Source organism: Cuculus canorus, chromosome 24, assembly GCF_017976375.1.
Source record: "Cuculus canorus isolate bCucCan1 chromosome 24, bCucCan1.pri, whole genome shotgun sequence".
NCBI classification, from domain to species: Eukaryota; Metazoa; Chordata; class Aves; order Cuculiformes; family Cuculidae; genus Cuculus; species Cuculus canorus.
This window is the reverse complement of record NC_071424.1, coordinates 2,703,984-2,721,430: the sequence shown is the minus strand read 5'-3', so window position 1 is coordinate 2,721,430 and position 17,447 is coordinate 2,703,984. Positions and strand designations below refer to the sequence as shown.

General features: G+C 55.4%; 1 protein-coding gene across 3 annotated transcripts; it reads left to right on the top strand.

Moving 5' to 3' along the window:
• Window positions 1-2,384: 2,384 nt before the first annotated feature.
• On the top strand, window positions 2,385-6,097 carry LOC128854424 (uncharacterized). Of its 3 annotated transcripts, none has more exons than XR_008453510.1 (3): window positions 2,385-3,801; window positions 4,206-5,144; window positions 5,609-6,097. XR_008453510.1 is itself a non-coding variant. In XM_054087715.1 (2 exons), exons 1-2 carry the CDS (start codon window positions 3,731-3,733, stop codon window positions 5,071-5,073), a joined length of 939 nt encoding a protein of 312 aa, XP_053943690.1. In that variant the 5' UTR covers window positions 2,385-3,730; the 3' UTR covers window positions 5,074-6,097. The 3 variants fall into 3 exon arrangements, 1 of the variants encoding a protein (XP_053943690.1); XR_008453509.1 differs by having other exon boundaries at window positions 5,574-6,097; XM_054087715.1 differs by having other exon boundaries at window positions 4,206-6,097.
• The last annotated feature ends 11,350 nt before the right edge of the window (window positions 6,098-17,447 follow it).

Below are 17,447 nucleotides of genomic sequence, written 5' to 3'. Positions count from 1 at the left end.
CTTCCCTGCTTTCGTGCTGGATTCACCTTTTTTTTTTTTCTTTCCGCAATGCCCTCAGGTAAAAGACAAATTGCAACCTATAAAAAATGACCCCAGTCGCTTAATTTGAACCAGAGAAGAGAGCAAGAGTCTGGACGGAGCTGGATTTATGCTCTCTGAAGGAGCCCCTTCCTCCAGCAGCGGCTGTCGAACGGCTCGAGAAGCATCTGAAGCAAATTGAGGGTAACCTTTTGTCCCGCCCAGCTCTTCCAACAGGGTTTGCCGGGCCCAGGGACATCTGCGAGCCGCATGTTGGATTTGGCAGCTGCCGAGCCCATTGTCAGCCAGTTCCTTTGCATTAGCTGGTAATGGACAGAACTGCGCCTGCCAAGTCGTTCCCTGCACGCGGAGCCACGTGTGGCCCGGCAGCATCCCCGCCCTGCGCTGCCCACCGCCCTCGGCAGCAGGGATGGAGCTCCGGCAGCATCCCTGGGGCTGCTTCCGCACAGTGCGCCTGCCTCGGAGCCTTTTCGGATGCATTTTCCTGTCTGCTTGTCATCCCAGCACTTGTTGTGCTCTTCCCTGCTCAGCTCCTGGGCTGAGAATCGTAGAATTGTTGGTTGGAAAAGACTTTTGAGATCATCATGTCCAACCATACCTGTCTTCTGCTAAACCATACCCTTGAGCACCTCATCTGCCTGGTTTCTAAACACCTCCAGGGGTGGGGACTGCTTGAGTGCGTCTCTGCAGGTCCCCAAGAAGCCATCCTGACATGGGAAGAGCTGGGAAAGTAATTAATGTCTTGCTCTGCCCACTAATTCTAAAGGTTGGGCTTTTTCTTTTTCCCATTGTGTCCAACAACGTGGAAAAATATGAAGGATACAGATCAAAAAGAGGAACCGTGAAGCTTAACCTCTGGCTTGCAAACCGTTGGAGCAGCAGCTCAGGGATGAGAAGCCAAATGCCAGGCACGTGATGCCTCTATTGCACATCGGGGATTAGAGGTTTGTTAATGAGCTTTTCCATGTTTTGGGGGGTTTAACTGTGCATCATAGATGGGTCATCAGGACAAGCTCCCTCTTACGCCTGGTTCACGATCCTGGGGCAGAGGAGAGACTCTCCCCTCTCCAGCATCGGTGCTGGGGCTGCGGGGGCTCCCCAGCACAGAAGAGGTTCTGTTTGACTCCCAAGGGAAGGTAAGAGGCAGTGTCCAAGCACCAGCTGTGAGCAGGCAGGTCAGTGCCTCTGCCGCTGAGCAGCTGCTGGGCTTGGAGGATGCGGGTCAGGCTGTCGAAACGAGCTCTTGCCCAGCTCTGCGGTTGCTACACTGGTAAACACCGACCGTCGGCTGCTGCTGTCAGGGAGCCCTCACGAGGTACGTCCTGCAGCCCCGAATCGGTCCATAAATCACGCACATCAGTGTGGTTTCATTTTGGTTCCTTGATGCTGGTTTCTCTTCTCCAGCCAACACTTCCCGCTGCTCCGCGGGTGCCGGGGCCGGTGGCTGGTCTGTCCCACCTGCGTGTCCGGTCACCTCTGACACCGCGGAGCCGCTGCAGGCGAAGGAGCTGCCGGGTTGGGTGCAGTCCTGCAGCTCTCTGAGCTGCATGGGGTCATAGGACAGCCTTAGCCTGGCAGATCCCGCTCCCCCATCACCTCCTTCATCCATCTGCATAGAACCTCTGTTATGTACTAAAGCAAAATCAGGCAGGGTTGGGGGATGGCTCTGGTTGGGGTGTGGGGCTGCCAAGCTGTCGGAGCAATGGGACATCAGAGCACTGGGACATGAGGAGCAATTCCCCCCCTCTCAGGACTGGGAATTTCCCAAATCACTGGTGTCCCACAAGCGAGTGCCGAGGAGAATGCACCGACACCCCTGTGGCTCCATCACCCTCCTGGCCCTCCCCTTCCCTTGGGTTCTCCACTTCCTGCTCGTTTTCTGATTTATGGCCAAAATCATACAGTGACCGAGGAGTGCAATCAGGACACTTCATAAAACATTTAATTGCATTTCATAACCGCTTTCCGTAAACCATCCGTGACGTGTTTATAAACTTCCCATCTCTTGTTTCCTGGCTCTCGCAGCAAACACCCACAGAGCTGCGGCTGCGAGGCCGCGACTGCCGTACCTGGGGCAGCATCGCCCGCAGTTGCGCCCACGGGAAAGCCTGGGCTGCTCTGCTCTGCTCGGAGCTGAGACGAGCTCTCTTATGGGGCAGGAGGGATTTGGGAGGTCGGATGATAAATTAACAAGATCCTCAGAGTCTGAATTCCTGTTTTCCAATGATGAACCTACACCCTATGAGCTGTGGAGGCATCAGTTGCAGCCCAGTGGTGTGTCCTGTGCTGATGTCCTGACTGATCCCTGCTCCTGGATGCTCCTCCTCGGAGGATTGCTGCTGCTCTTCACTGCCTTTCAAGGTTTGTTTGTTTGTTTTTAGCACAATGTCAGCGAACTGCAGCTTGCAGTGTCCTCAGCAAAGCGCCCGACTCCTACGGAGGAGGTTTCCTGCACAAAAAGTAATGACAAAGCAATGGTTTCATCCCGGGGATGTGAAACATGCATGGATAAATTTTATCCAGAAGGTCAACAACTTTTAACTTTCAGCTGTTCAAATCCAAGCTGCTTTCCCAGGAAGTTCAGCTGTGGGTGGCTCACGAGGCTGCAGGCGCTTCGGCCAAGGAGCTGCAAGAGGTTGCTCCACACTCCACTGACCAGGCTCTATGCTCCTCAGCTCCTCAGCTCATCCGTGTTCCACTGCTCTATGCTCCATGATCCACTGTCCATGCTCCGTGTTCCATTGCTTCTTGCTCCACTGTCCATGCTCCGTGTTCCATTGCTTCTTGCTCTACTGTCCATGCTTCGTGTTCCATTGCTTCTTGCTCCATGCTCCACTGTCCATGCTCTGTATTCCATTGCTTCTTGCTCCATGATTCACTGTCCATGCTCCGTGTTCCATTGCTCCATGCTCCACTGTCCATGCTCTCTGTTCCATCGCTTCTTGCTCCATGCTCCATTCTCCATGCTCTGTATTCCATTGCTTCTTGCTCCATGCTCCATTCTCCATGCTCTGTACTCCATCGCTTCTTGCTCCATGCTCAACTGTCCATACTCTCTGTTCCATCGCTTCTTGCTCCACGCTCCACTGTCCATGCTCTGCGTTCCTCTGCTCCGTGCTTGGTGCTCCACCGCTGCCTCCTCACTTGCAGCTTTCTGACTGTATTTAAAAACTAAGGAAAACATTCCCTGTCAGGGAATTACCATCTTCACGCAGTGGCACTTGGGAATATCATAAACACCCATATTGGTTTGTAGGGCTGACGACGGTTCCTTGCGGCTCACACAGCGAGCAGGGCAGCGTGGCCGGGCTGTGCTGTCGGCACCTGGGAAATATGGGATTCAGGAAGGGATTTGGGCTTCCCATCAGTGCCTCGATTCCTCCCAAAGCTCTTCTTGCAGTTGGGAGCCTGAGTTGCTGTCAGCCCTCTCTTTGGCCGCGGGCATCACTTGCCTGGAGCAGAGTGCAAAGTAATATGAGATACCTAAAGCAATACTCGACTTGTTTTATTCCATGTGTCCAGGACTGCGGAATGGGCTCGAGCTGGGTCGCTGGCCCTGGCTTTGACCCCTGCTGTCCCTTACCTGCCAGCCCGAGCACATAAGGCACCCTGCAAAGCTCTCCCATTGCGTTGCAGGGGATTGATAAGCTCAGGATGTGACTGATGCATAAGGATCTCCCACAGAGCGAAGATGAGAGTGGGGGAACCAGAAAGCTGTCGGCTTGGAGTCAATTCAAGGAATCTGCAGCCCCTCTTGGTCAGGCAAGTTCTGATAGAAAATTTGCCAAATCAACCGAACAAACACAAAATTGTTTGTGGAGGAAGGGTTGGGGCAGAGATGGGCTTATGAAAAACACCCACCGAAAGCCGCGGGTCCCACCCTGCTATTTATGAGATGCGCACGGACAGTGTTGATAGCAGAGGCATTTTTCTAAGTCAATAAAATGGAAAAAGAGATTCCACTGGGTTAGGAGGGGTGGTGGCTTTGAGCGCATCGAGCGCAATGAAGGAGATCATTCCATTGTTTTAAGATTTCCATAACTCACTGTGCTTAAGCACATAAAAATGTAGACATTTTGGCAATAAAGTTTGGGTAATTTTTGAGTATGAATCAAAAATCTCTCCCTCCTGCTCCCCTCCCCTTCTGCCTTTTGTTGTTGCTGCAGGCGCTGCCCCCCTCCCTCCGCCCGCTCCACCCCGTGGCCTCACGAACGGAAAAATATCTTCAACAGAAACCTCCCAGCTTCTCATTTTCTAATCTGCAGCATCTGTGCCCAGCCCAGGTGCTCCTGCGGGCAAGCCTGGCCTTTCCCAGGAGCTCAGGCGTGCCGACACGCGCAGGTTGAGCCTCTCTTGCCCATCGTGGCTCCCACCGCTGTGTATGTGGCTCCCATCGCCGCACATGTGGCTTTCACTGCTGCATATGTGGCTTTTGCCGCTGCATATGTGGCTTTTGCCGCTGCATACGTGGCTCCTGCTGCTGTGAGTCCTCCTGCCACTGCGTGCGTGGCTCCTCCTGCCGCGTACGCATCTCCCATTGCTGTGCGTGTGGCTCCCACCACGGCACGTGTGGCTCCCATCGCCGTGTGCCACCACCTGGTTGGACGCAAGGAGGTGTTGCCCAGGCTGAGGGCAGTGTGGAGCATCCCATCCCCTACGCTTCTCACCGCGATCCCACCTGCCTGTGGTTTGTGCTCCTTAAAGCGTGCAGCAAATTCCTGCCAGAGAGCTCAGGTTGGGGTTTTTAGGTTGGGGTTTTTCCCCCTTTGTAGAGTTCTGGAGACGGCACAGCCCTCCTCTGCATCCCTCAGCATCCCTGGAGGTGATGCTGCATGGGCAGCCCTGGCCTCATGTCAGGCTGGAATAAGTGTGGTGTCAGCAGGAGCGTCAGGATTGGGGTCCTTCTCCTGGCAGCTCCACTTTGCCAATGTGAAGAGCACACACAGCGAGGAGCCCGAAGCACAGGGTCCCTGCAACACCCACCACGCAGGCAGCAAACGCCACCCCGGCGCACCGGGATCAGCGGCTCAGTGAGCTCCGACAGCCCTGGCGAAAACCACTTCACCTCTTTGGTTGCAGATGGACATTATTTCACCAAGGAACTGGTAGGATGGGGTGGTTTTCTCAGGCTCCATGGGGGCTCGGTGCCTGGGGTTCCTCCTGCCGGATCGGGGCTGCTCCTGCACGGCTGCTCCCTCCCAGCTGCTTGCGTGAAGGGCGAAATAGTGAATACAAATATTTTCCATGAAGAGCAAGCTTGTTTGGGTGAAAAAAAAAAAAAAGCGTTGTTTTGTCAACATCTAATTTTCTCTGGGAAACCAATTTCCTGGGCAGGAGGGGTCTGGCTGGTGCTCCCGCTCCCTCCCAGGCTGCGCAGACAGCATGGTGCATGGTACCATGGTTCTCATGCTGCCCCATGAAGCACCCACTCCTGCCCGTGCTCCGGCAGCTCCTGGCAGGGCTAACACCGCTCTGCTTGTGATTCCGTTTTCCCCTTTTTCATCTCTTTCTTTCTTTTTTTTTTTCTCTTGCAGTGAACAACTTTATTTCCCACTTTGACATTTTCCAGACCCACCTGGGAGCTTGCCTGCCAGGAGGAGAAATGGCACAGGAGGAAATACATCTTCACAGCCTCGAGAGAGGAGAGGGTTGGAATCCAGGTCTGAAAACGGCGTTGCTGCACGGTGAGCAAAGGCAGAGCAGGTTGGGCTCTGGAGAGTGTAACCCACCTCCGTCGCTCCTATTCCTAATGGAAAAGACACAAGAGTTGGTGTGTTTGTCCCTCTTGGACTTGGTTTGTTTGTCCCTCTTGGACTTGGTTTGTTTGTCCCTCTCGGACTGGATGCTGAAGGCTTAGGGATGCAGGGAACAAGTGCACCACTTCCAAAAGTCAGGGAGGAACTGCTTGGCTGCAAAAATCCTCTTTCATAGACTGGGGAGAGTTTTGTCTTGGGAACTGGGGGGGCTGAGATTGGTGAGGAGCCCAGTGGCAGCCCTCACTGCCCATCACCGTGGCATCCTGGCACCCAGGGAGTTGGCACCCAGCACTCCCATCTCCCAAAAGCCACCGTGGCGAGCACGCTACGGGGACCATATTCTGCAGTGAGAGAGGCAGCTGGGAAGAGCAAACCCACAGGCAGGAGGGGAACCCCGGTGGCATCGATGGGCAGGCACCCACGGTGAGGATGTGTAGAACTCCGGGATGCGGAGCGAGCCAGACCCGGGAGCTGCGCTGGCATCCCGGCCAAGCTGTCAGCTGGCCTGATGCTGCGCAGCGCTGCAGGTGCCCTGGAGCAGAGGAGAGACGGCACAGCACCCTGCGGTGCAGCCAGGAGGGCAGCGGTGTCCCCTTGGCATCACAGTCACTCACCAGCGGCACAGAAGGTCCAGGCTGTCGTGGCCGGGCTCGCAGGACACCTGCAGCGTGTCAGGTTACCGCCAAACCCAGTTTCTGCCTCTCTGACTGCATCAGCCCAGCGCGCGGTGATGCTGAGTGGGTGGGGAGGTGCTGCAGGGTGGTCACATCAGTGGCCACCCCAGGGAAATTCCTCCCACACCAAGGGATGGTGAGGATCCAGCACCTCCCGTGCCCGAGGGGAGCCCAGGGCAAACCTCATCCGTCTGGACAACGTGCTGGGCTGGGCGTGCAGGGGCTCTGAGGTCCTGTGTGTGGGCTGCAGCGGGTGCTGGGGCAGAGCGAGTGCCGGTGCTGCAGGGATGCATGTTTTGCTGCAGAGGCCCATGCGAACACCTGGAAAATAAGACCAACATCAGCCTGGGATGGGCTCTGCCACGTCTGATGTCTCCGCTGCATGGCACCTGCAGCTCATGCACAGCTTCGGGATGGGACGCGGGGTGCCCAGAGTGCTGGGGAGCTGAGTCCAGCGAGGAGCCACCAAGAATGCCCATTTCTGCCCCAAACCGTCAGCCTGACTCCTTCCACTGCCCTGAGTATGACCACCCATGCAAGGCTACCATGGCCTCGGTCTCCATCTGCATATTGTGTTCTCATGCAGCTGCTGCCCCGGGTCAGCGTTGAGCCATGGTTCCTGCTGCCACCAGCAAGGAGGTTCGGCTTAACCAGAGCAGCGCTGCGGCAGGGGGTTACCTTTGATTTAAATAGATTTTCTCTGGCTTTAAAGTGGACTGGTTAGAGCAGAGGACTGCGGGGAGGTGTCGAGAAGCTGCTTCCTTCAATGCATTTTTCTAAGCTTCTTTCCCCTCTGATCTCTCCCTGTTTGCCTTCCTTGGGCTCGTTGGGTCAGTCTCTCTGTCATCAGAACTCTCAGCGCTGCAGAAAACCACTTGACAACAGGGTCTGGGGACAACGTGTGCCTCCCCGACCCAGGATGTCGGGGATGGTGAGGACGCTGCTCCATTGCAGGGCCAGTGTCCGTCCAGCACTCGGGAATGTCCATGCTGTCCTGGGCAGTCCATCCACACCGATGGGTGGCCCAGAAGACATGAAAGATCAACCTGTAGACACGTTGTGTTTTATTTTATGACGGTCAAAGACAGATCTTGATTAAAGCCCCTTCCCAGCATTGCTGCTGCTGATGCTCGGTAACTCTGGGCTGTCCCTGCCAGTGAATTACATAGGTATGGAGCGGAATTGACTCTCCCCACATCCTCACCTACCAGAATGCAACAACATTTTCTGTGTCTTAAACTGCCAGGACAACCCTTTGTCACAGCCAACGCTGCAAGGAGAGCTGTGGCACAGCCGGGGAGGAGGTGCTGCCGTGCTCCCCGCAGCCGGACCCCACGCCGTCCTGCCCAGCCCCAACTTTTATCCCTTCACCTTTTTCGTTCCAACTCGCTGAGCAACAACTGTCATGTTTATACTCTTCCCCCCCCTCGGCCCTGCTCTACCTCAAGGATTAAGCTTTCATCCTTCATTATGAGCTTCTCCCCCAGGCAACATTTTCCATGAAGAAAAAGGAATTTCTGGGATTTTGCTTTTAAGAGATTGTGTTACCAAGCATGTGTGTGTTTGCGCCGCGGCGAAGAGCTTTCTGCACACACACGAGTGATTTGTCACAACCTGGAGCACCGCGGTGGGGTGGTCCAGCAGGATGGGATCGGGGGGCTGTCCTTCATCCACTTACAGCTCCTCATCCTCCTCTCCTCCAGGCTGGAGGAGCTGGCAGGGTCTGGCCCCACAGCCCTGGGAGCGGACTTACTAGTGCGGGGTCACCCCTCTGGGATGGGGGATGCAGGATAGGCATCGCTGGGGATGTGGGATACACAATGGGCATCATTGGGGATGGAGGATACAGGATGGGCATCGCTGGGGATGTGGGAAACAGGGTGGGAATGTGGGATACAGGATGGGCATCACTGGGGATGGAGGATACAGGATGGGGATGTGGGATACAGAATGGGCATCACTGGGGATGGAGGATACAGGATGGGGATGTGGGATACAGAATGGGCATCACTGGGGATGGAGGATACAGGATGGGGATGTGGGATACAGAATGGGCATCACTGGGGATGTGGGAAACAGGGTGGGGATGTGGGATACAGAATGGGCATCACTGGGGATGGAGGATACAGGATGGGCATGGCTGGAGATGTGGGAAACAGGGTTGCGTTGGGGGATACAGGATGGGCATCGCTGGGGATGGGGGATACAGGGTGGGGTTGGGGATATAGGGTGGTCATCACTGGGGATGGGGGATACAGGACGGGGAATACATTGCTGGGGGTGTGGGATACAGGATGGGCATCACAGGGGATGTGGGATACAGGGTGGGCATTGCTTGGGAAGGGGGATACAGGATGGGGGATACATCGCTGGGGGTGTGGGATACAGGATGGGGGATACATCGCTGGGGGTGTGGGATACAGGATGGGCATCACTGGGGATGTGGGATACAGGGTGGGGTTAGGGATACAGGGTGGGCATTGCTTGGGATGGGGGATACAGGATGGGGGATACATCGCTGGGGGTATGGGATACAGGATGGGCATCACTAGGGATGGGGGATACAGGATGGGCATCATTTGGGACATTGGAAAGCAGGGGGCTCAGCTTTGCTCGCTGGGGTTGCTGCTGTGGCCCCACCGTTTGGGTCAGAATCACCAAATATCAGCTGTGAGGCTGAGCTGCTGCTGTTTTCCCCGTTCCCAGCACCGTCACGATGCTCCAGGGTGGCTCATGCCCCGACAGAGCGGGGAGCTGCCCCCGGCCACTCCTGCAGGGCAAGCGCTGACCTCGCCGTGCTCTCGCCTGTACTTACACAGAACCTCAGCTACTTACAAGGAGCTCACGCCACGCCTGAAGGCTTGGCGTCAGAACTATTTGGCTGTACAGTAACTGTTGAACAAGGTTGCACTTTCGTTGGCAGCAGCTCTTGTTATTAAATCCATTTCGGGAGCTCATCTAAGCCCAACAAATTAACATAAGGGAAACATGATAGCTAATGTCAACCTACCCAAATAACCCAAATCCCTAGTTACAATGGGGAAGACATAAACACAGCCTCAGGAGAGCGACTGCTGTGTGTTCAGCTTCAGCATCTGGGCTGCCGCTGCCCCCAAAACCGGCCAATATGGGTAGGGAAAGCCAGGTGTGGCTTGGGAACACTGCCTGCCCCCCAAACCCCGAGGGACACGGGCGTAGGGCCCTTTGGGAACACTCCAGGGCTTAGCCCCACTGTGGAGGAGGAGGCAGAACCTCACGAAAGCCGTGACATCCTTGCTGATCCCATCCCTGGGAGCGTGGGGCAGAGCCCCCCGGCTGCCTCCCCACCCAGCACTGCACAGCCTGGACCGGAGCGCGGGCGATGAGCAACTGTGACTCACAGCACTGAGTCAGACCATTAAATACCACTTATTCTATGTGTTCTGGGGCACAAGGCGAAGCTAAGTTCCTAGAGAGATAAGAAGCCTTGCCATTGCTCTCCCTGTAGCCATCGCATGAGATAATGGAGCTGTGAGAACCCGCCGCTGCTTACCTGGCAGCTGCCACCGCTCCGCTCTTGGGAAATTAAACAGCTACCAGCTCTCCGTTGCTTTCTGACAACTCGTTTTCCACTTTTCTTTAGAAGTTAATAAATAAAACCAGCAGATCCTGTAGAGCTCAAGCACAAATGGGAAAGTAGGGTGAAAATAGGTTCCTAAACACCCAGGCACCGGCCCCAAGCCCCAGCACGACAGTGAGTCTATATCACCCATCCAGACACCGTTGTGGGTATCAAAGAGCCTAAATCTAATTAAAGCCTTTCCATCCCCACCAGTGGTCAATCCCAGAACCCAGCTCAGCCGGGAGGCCAAAATCATTTCATCCTCGAAGTCTAATTAAAGCCATTAGTGTATTCCTTGTCTTTCTGATAAGATCAAAGCATTCCAAGAGCCAGTCATTACCTTATTTTCAAGACAATTCTATAAGGTACTGCATCGATTCATTCTGCCTCCAGCTGTACGTGTTTATATCTGTCTCTCACGGCGTAATCTGCACCATCAGACACAGCCCTGCCTGCACTCTCACCGTGCTGGGCTTCTTCTCCACCCCTTGCTGCAAATTAACATCTGATGCAGCGCAGGGTGTCCAGGTCCCAACGATCATGGCAGGACATGCGACACAAACATATGGGTCTAGGACAACTCTCGGGGCCAGTTCTTCGTGGGACAACTCTCCATGGAGACAAGTCTACCTAGGACACCTCTAACCCTAAACCGAACTCTAATGATTCCTCATGGACAGTTGTTCTTGTGGATAGTTGGCCATGGAGAGTTGGCCATGGAGAGTTGTCCCTTTCCACATCCAAGCCTTCGTGATGCTGCCTGCCCAGCCAGCAATGACCTGCTCCTACGGTTGTGAAGTTGTGATAGTACCACCCCATAACCCTACCCTGGGCCCCCTCATTCCCGCTGCCCCCACAAAACCACGGTTTGTGGCAGAGCCAGGTCCTTGCACCACGGACCCGTTCCTGACCCAAGGCGCTTTGCCCATCTCCTCGTGCTGAGCGCCGGCGGTGGGGCAGCGCTTTCCCCTCACATAAACACATCTCCAGCAGCTCGCGGCCCCTGCGAGAGCAGAGCTGTGAATTTTCATCTCTCAGCTAATCAACTCGCCTGCTAGTCCAAACTTGTCAGGAGCTTTATCCCTGCCCTGCCAGCCTCCTCCCGGCCCACGAGTGACAGGAGACGTTCCCATCCCTTCCCGAGACACATCCAGCTGCTACAAAAACAAACATCCTCCCGGCGGCGATTCCTCCTCGTCAACCAGCTCTGACCTCGGTCCCCGCACGCAGCCCCTACAATAACATCTGCACTGCGCCCGTGCCCGGCGCTCGGCACATCCCGAGTCGCAGCCGGTGCAAGGGCGATGCGCACGGCGGCGACCGCAGGGCTGTGTTACCGCCTTAGCCGGGGGGTTATTAATTGCTGGTTCTCCCTCTTCCTTCGTGACAAAAGATTAATGACCTGGTGAGGCTGCGCTGCCCGAGAGGCTCCTGCAGACGAGAGGCAGCTGTGGCAGCGCCAGGCTCTGTGCTGGCCAAGGAGGATGAGGATGCTCCCGAGTCGTGCTTTTGGGAGGCTTGGCAGGGTCTGGGCAGGTTGCACGCCAAGGGGCTCCCAGAAACCCACCCTGGGATCCAGCCCTGGCCCCCACTCACTCGTGGCCAGGCCTTGCTTCTGTTTGTGAGGAGCGACTGGGGGAACTGGGATGGTTTAATCAGGAGGAGGAGAGGCTGAGGGGTGACGTTATTCCTCTCCACAACTACCTAAAAGGAAGTTGTAGTGACATTGGTGTTGGTCTCTTCTCCCAAGTGACAAGTGATAGGATGAGAGGATGGCCTCAAGCTGCGCCAGACTGGATATTAGGAACAATTTCTTTACTGAAAGAGTGGTGAATACCCGGCAGAGGCTGCCCAGGGTGCTGGTGGAGCCTCCATCCCTGGTGGGGTTCTAAACATATGTAGATGCAGAGCTTCAGGACATGGTTTAGTAGATGCGTCGGTATTGCGTTGACAGTTAGACTGGATGAGGTCTTTTCCAACCTTAACAACTCCATGATTTTCCCACCATGCTGCCTGCATTAAATGCCTCTGCTTGGCCCAAATCAAGGTGAGGGACAGCTGTGGCTCCCAGATAGCCCTCCAGCAGATCAATACTCCCACCCAGCTTGGTGCCACCCGCAAACTCAGTAAAGGAACACTCAATTCCCTGGATAACGACGTTAAACAGAACCAGCCCCAGTACCGAGCCCTGGGAACACCATTTGTGCCTGGAATGTGGCATTTGGGTTTCAAACACGTTCTCTATCCTCACCCCAAGAGATGATTGAGACCGATTTCCCTGGAGCCCTTACCCTGCTGCTCCGGGGTGGGTTGTTGCTCCGGGCTGGCGGGTGACGAGGCGCCTGGACGGCGCCCAGGGGTTATCAGCAGCGGTGGCTGAGGCTGAAATAGCAGGGCTGGCGAGCGGGGTGAGCAGACCTCAGCCTCTTGGCATGTTTGCTTGTGCTAAACCTGCAGCATGAAAACTTTTCACAACAACACTCAGCGCTTGAAGCCTTCCTTGGCTGCGTGCGCGCTGCCGGAGGGAGAGAGCCAGGTCTGGCTTGCGGGTTGGATTGTGCAAACAAAAGGTGTCCGCAGGCACCGTGGCCCGAAGACGATGGTGCAGGATGAACGCATCCTGAAGGAAAAGCTTTCTCCCAGCAGAACTGTGGGTCACGGTGGCGGGGGGACAGCCCAGCTTCCCGGGGGATGCTCACACCGGCCGTGCTCTCATCAGCATCCTTGTCCCCTGGTGGGTTTCTCCCCTGCAATGTGAGGTCCCCTGCCACGGGGTGCCCAGGGATGAGGGTGCCCTGTGATGGGGAGGGTGTTCTGGTGTGCGCCTTGAGATGTGGGGCATCTAGCAATGAGGGGTGCTCTGTTCTGGGGTGCTCTGTGACGGGGACGCTCCGTGATGGGCTGCTCTGTCATGGGGTGCTCTGAGGATGCTCTATTCTGGGGTGCCCTGTGATGGAGATACTCTTTGGTGGCAGCATGCCCTGTGATGGGGGTGCTCTGAGGGTGCTCTTTGATGGGATGCTCCGCTGTGGGGTACCCTGCGATGGGGTGCCCTGGGGATGCTTTGTTATGGGATGCTCTGTGATTGGGATGCTCCGTTATGAGATGCTCTGTTATGGGGTGCCCTGTGGTGGGATGCCCTGTTATGGGATGCCCTGTGATGGGGTGCCCTAGGGATGCTCTGTGATGGGGATGCTCTATTATGGGGTGCCCTGTGATGGAGATGCTCTGTGATGGGATGCTCTGGGGATGCTCTAAGATGGGATGCTCTGTTATGGGATGCTCTGTGATGGGGTGCCCTGTGATGGGATGCTCTCTTATGGGATGCTCTCTTATGGGATGCTCTGGGATGGGATGCTCTGGGGATGCCCTGTTATAGGATGCCCTGTGATGGGATGCTCTGGGATGAGGATGCTCTGCTATGGGATTCTCTTGGGATGCTCTGTGATGGTGTGCCCTGGGATGGGATGCTCTGGGATGGGATGCTCTGTGAAGGTGTGCCCTATGCTGGGATGCTCTGGGATGGGATGCTCTGTGAAGGTGTGCCCTATGCTGGGATACTCTGGGATGGGATGCTGTGTGAAGGTAGTCCCTATGATGGGATGCTCTGGGATAGGATGCTCTGGGATGGGATGTCCTGGTCAGGCTCCCTCGCCCCGTTCCCGGGCGGTTCCTGTGCAAACGGCGCCCTCCTGTGGCCGCGGGCTGCCCTGCAGCCTGTGCGCTGCGGGAACGAACGCCCCGGGCTGGGGAGAAGGGACTGGGAGCACTGGGGAGAAGGGACTGGGAGCGCTGGGGAGAAGGGACTGGGAGCGCTGGGGAGAAGGGACTGGGGGAGCAGCGTGGGCAGCAGAGAGGGAGGGGATTCTGCCCCTCTGCTCTGCTCTGATGAGACCTCACCTCGAGTTCTCGGTCCAGTTCTGGAGTTCTCAGCACAGGGAGGACATGGAGCTGTTGGAACGGGTCCGGAGGAGTCCATGGAGATGATCCGAGGGGCTCCAGGGGCCTCTAGAGGGATCCTGGAGGTACTAGATGGGTTCTAGAGGGATCCTGGAGGTACTAGCTGGGTTCTGGAAGGCCTTATTTAAGTCCCAAGATGCTCTAGAGGGGTCCTGGGAGTTTTAGAGAGGTCCTGGGAGGCTTTAAAGGGGTCCCAGGGCCTCTAAACGGGACCCGGGAGACTTAAAATGGTCATGGAAGGCATTAAAAAAGATCCAGGGACCTCTGGAGGGGTCCCGAGTGTCCTAAAGTGGTCCTAGAAGGCCTTAATTATGTGCCAAGGGATTCTAGAAGGCTCTAGAAAGGTCCTGAGGTTCTTAGAGGAGTCCTGGGAGGCCTTCAAAGGGTCCCATAGTACTCTAGATGGGTGCAGAGGGTCCAAGAGGTGTCCAGTGGGTCCAAGAGTGGTCTTAAAAGGCCCTAAAGGGATCCCAGGGGGGTCTCAAGGGGTCCTGGGGGGTCCTAAAAGGCTTCTAGGGGTTTCTAGAATGTGCTGGGAGTCCCTAAAAGGGTCCTGAAGGCCCTAGATGGGTATTGGGGTGCTCTAGATAGGTCTGGGGGCCTTTAGAAAGGTCCTGGGGGGTCTCTTGAGGGGTCCAGATGGTCCTAGAGGGGTCCTGAGGGTCTTGAAATGGGTCCTTCAAGTCCAAGAGGTGTCCTAAAAGGCCCTAAAGGGGTCCCATGAGGGCTCTATGAAAGAGGGGAGACTGAGATGAGATCTTGCGGGGGGGAGGCCCTGGAACAGGTTGCCCAGAGCAGTGGTGGCTGCCCCATCCCTGGAGGGGTTCCAGGCCAGGTTGGATGGGGATTGGAGCCCCTGATCCAGTGGGAGGTGTCCCTGCCCATGGCAGGGGTGGAACTGGATGGGCTTTGAGGTCCCTTCCAACCCAAACCATTCTCTGGGCAGCCACAGCCTGGCAAACTGCAGGGACCGCTTTGCACATCGCACTGTGGCAACAACTGTGTCCCCAGGAGCCTCCTGAGCTGCGTGAAGGTGTCAGAAACCCCTGTGGCCACTGCTCTCCTGCCCTGCCCAGTGCACAGCAGAGCTGGTGTGGTCCATCTCCAGCGGAAGGGATGAATGGGTGCCTTGTGCACGAGGCACTGACTCACTCTTTCCTGCACAGAAGGCGTCTGCGAGCACGGACGCGGCGCTGGGCTCAGCTCAGGGCACTGGAACTGGGTTTAAGACTCCCCCATGGCTGGAGTTGGGATTAACACCCTTGCTCACAGCACACTTATCGGAGAGACGGAGCACGGTGGTGTTTATCAAAGGGTTTGTAGGCATTCCAGACTTGGGTAAGGACCTTCCACCTCTGTTGCTATAAAAAGCAAGTAGGGCTGTGGCCGAGACAGACCAGTTCCAGTTCCTGTCTGGGCAGGGCTCTGCGGCTTCGGCGCCGGTGGAAGCGATGGGCACAGCGGCTGTTGGGTGGCTGCTGCTCCCAGGCACCATCACCCACATGGTGCTGCTCCAAAACATCCCCGAGCCTGACAAGAAGGACAAAGAGCTGCTTGTTGCAAAACCTGTTCAACTCAACCGATGTAAAGATAAGAAAATCAAGTCGCTGCTGAGGTACACACCAGGGAGACAAAACCGCTCTCGACTCTACCCTGCGGCTGCGCTGGGAGCACCTGGAGCAGCTTCCAGCTCTGCAGGGAACAGCCGACGGTTCCTCGCACGGACACACTGCATCCCGTGGGCAGTGCCCTCGCTGGACTGGTATACTCAACTGTATCCCGCGACACGATCGAGCCCTGGAACGCTGCTGCCGAGGGGATTCCCATGTGAGATCCTGTCTCCTGTTTGAAAATATATTTCCCTCCTTCCCCCAAACCCAGTGTTTACTATACCCCCAAAGTATTATTGGTTCAATATCACAGCATCGTGGCGAAAAGGTGCTCTAGGAAAACCGTTTCCACTCCAAAACCGTATTGTTCCCACGAAAGCTGTGCCAGAGGACAGGGCAGCACCTCCCACCCCTTCCAGAGGGGGAGTGGGACAGGTGACAGCAGCCACAACTGCTGGGAACCTGCTGTGCTCCATGAAAACCGGCTCTCTTCTGGTGTTTCAGAGCACCAATGAAAGCAGCAGCTCCCTCGGAATATGGACTGTCACCTGTTCCTGCCCCACAACCTCCATCCACACCCGGTCCCGATGCCACACACCTCCTTTAGCAATCTCCACGCCTTAAAAATAAAATCCTTTATTGATAATATGAACGTTTACCATGTTTAATGCCATCAGCTATAAAAAAAAAAAAAACAGATTAAAGACTTCAGCTCGGTACGTTTGGCTTTACAAGTTTACAAGTGTTAATGAGTTAATACTAGTGTATACGCTTCGCACTTTATGATGCTCCATCAGCCAGTGACAAACTGCAAACGGCTGCTCAGAACAGATGAGAGAAGAAATATTGAGTTGCTTCCACACCGAATCTACACCAACAGTTAAATACTAACTCTAAATGTCTTACGTTGATCCATTGCAATACTTTGTGCTTACGTTTCTCCCAGAAGACAGGCTACGAGCTAAAATACATTCTTCTGCGCGTCCCCTCCCGTATTCTGTTTTAGAAGAACCTGTACTCAGTGCATTTCCTAACAGACTTCATCATAGCGCGTCCCTTCCTATAGAGCTATCGACAGGGAACGGGGATAATACCAGTTAGATTAATGTAAAAGCAAAGAAACTCGTTAAAGCGGCATACACAAAAGCCTCATTTTTGAATCCGGGCCAAAATCCATCTGCCCATCAGCTGTAAAATTGCTCTCATCAAGAGCAAAAAAAAAATCTGCTGTGGATACTTACAAGTTAAAAAAAGTAATAAATGTGCTTCCAAGAGAGCCGCTGCCCGTTTATCTCCCCCCCTGCTGCGAGGACACAGCCTGTTCAGCTGGATTAGGACAGCAGCACGTGATCCTGTGACTCCAAAGCTACCAGAGGTCTGTAAACCCCTCGTTGTGGTCCGAATCCCTCCCCCGGCTGCGTGGGAGGGAAGAGAGCAAGGTCACCGCAGACTTCATAGCAGCACAAGAGCTCCGATGCCCTCAAAGGAGACTCGGAGCTGGCAGGAACCTGGCAGGGCAGGCACAGCAGCGCGTCCTTCCCGCTGTCGTGAGGGATCTTCCCTGCAGGAAAGGTGGATGGGTGTTGTCTAATGAAATATTGATTATATTAAAGGAGAAAAAGTCCTTGGCAGTGGGAAGCTGCGCTCAGCATGGATGTGGCTACAGCAGAGGGAAGAGCTGAGCATGGGTTGACACCGAGCAAGTCCAGTTCCTAAATATAGGATGGGTTCAGACATCACACCTGAGATCCTGGACTCGGGGTTCTGCACTCTGCCTCTGCCACTGATCCGGGTTGCACTCCTCGCC

Bases quoted from the DNA above. Each gene is read 5' to 3' on its own strand.
- LOC128854424 (XM_054087715.1), top strand. From the start codon at position 3,731: ATGAGAGTGGGGGAACCAGAAAGCTGTCGGCTTGGAGTCAATTCAAGG. The intron at 3,802-4,205 runs GCAAGTTCTGAT...TTGTTGCTGCAG, and splicing joins CTGCAGCCCCTCTTGGTCAG to GCGCTGCCCCCCTCCCTCCG.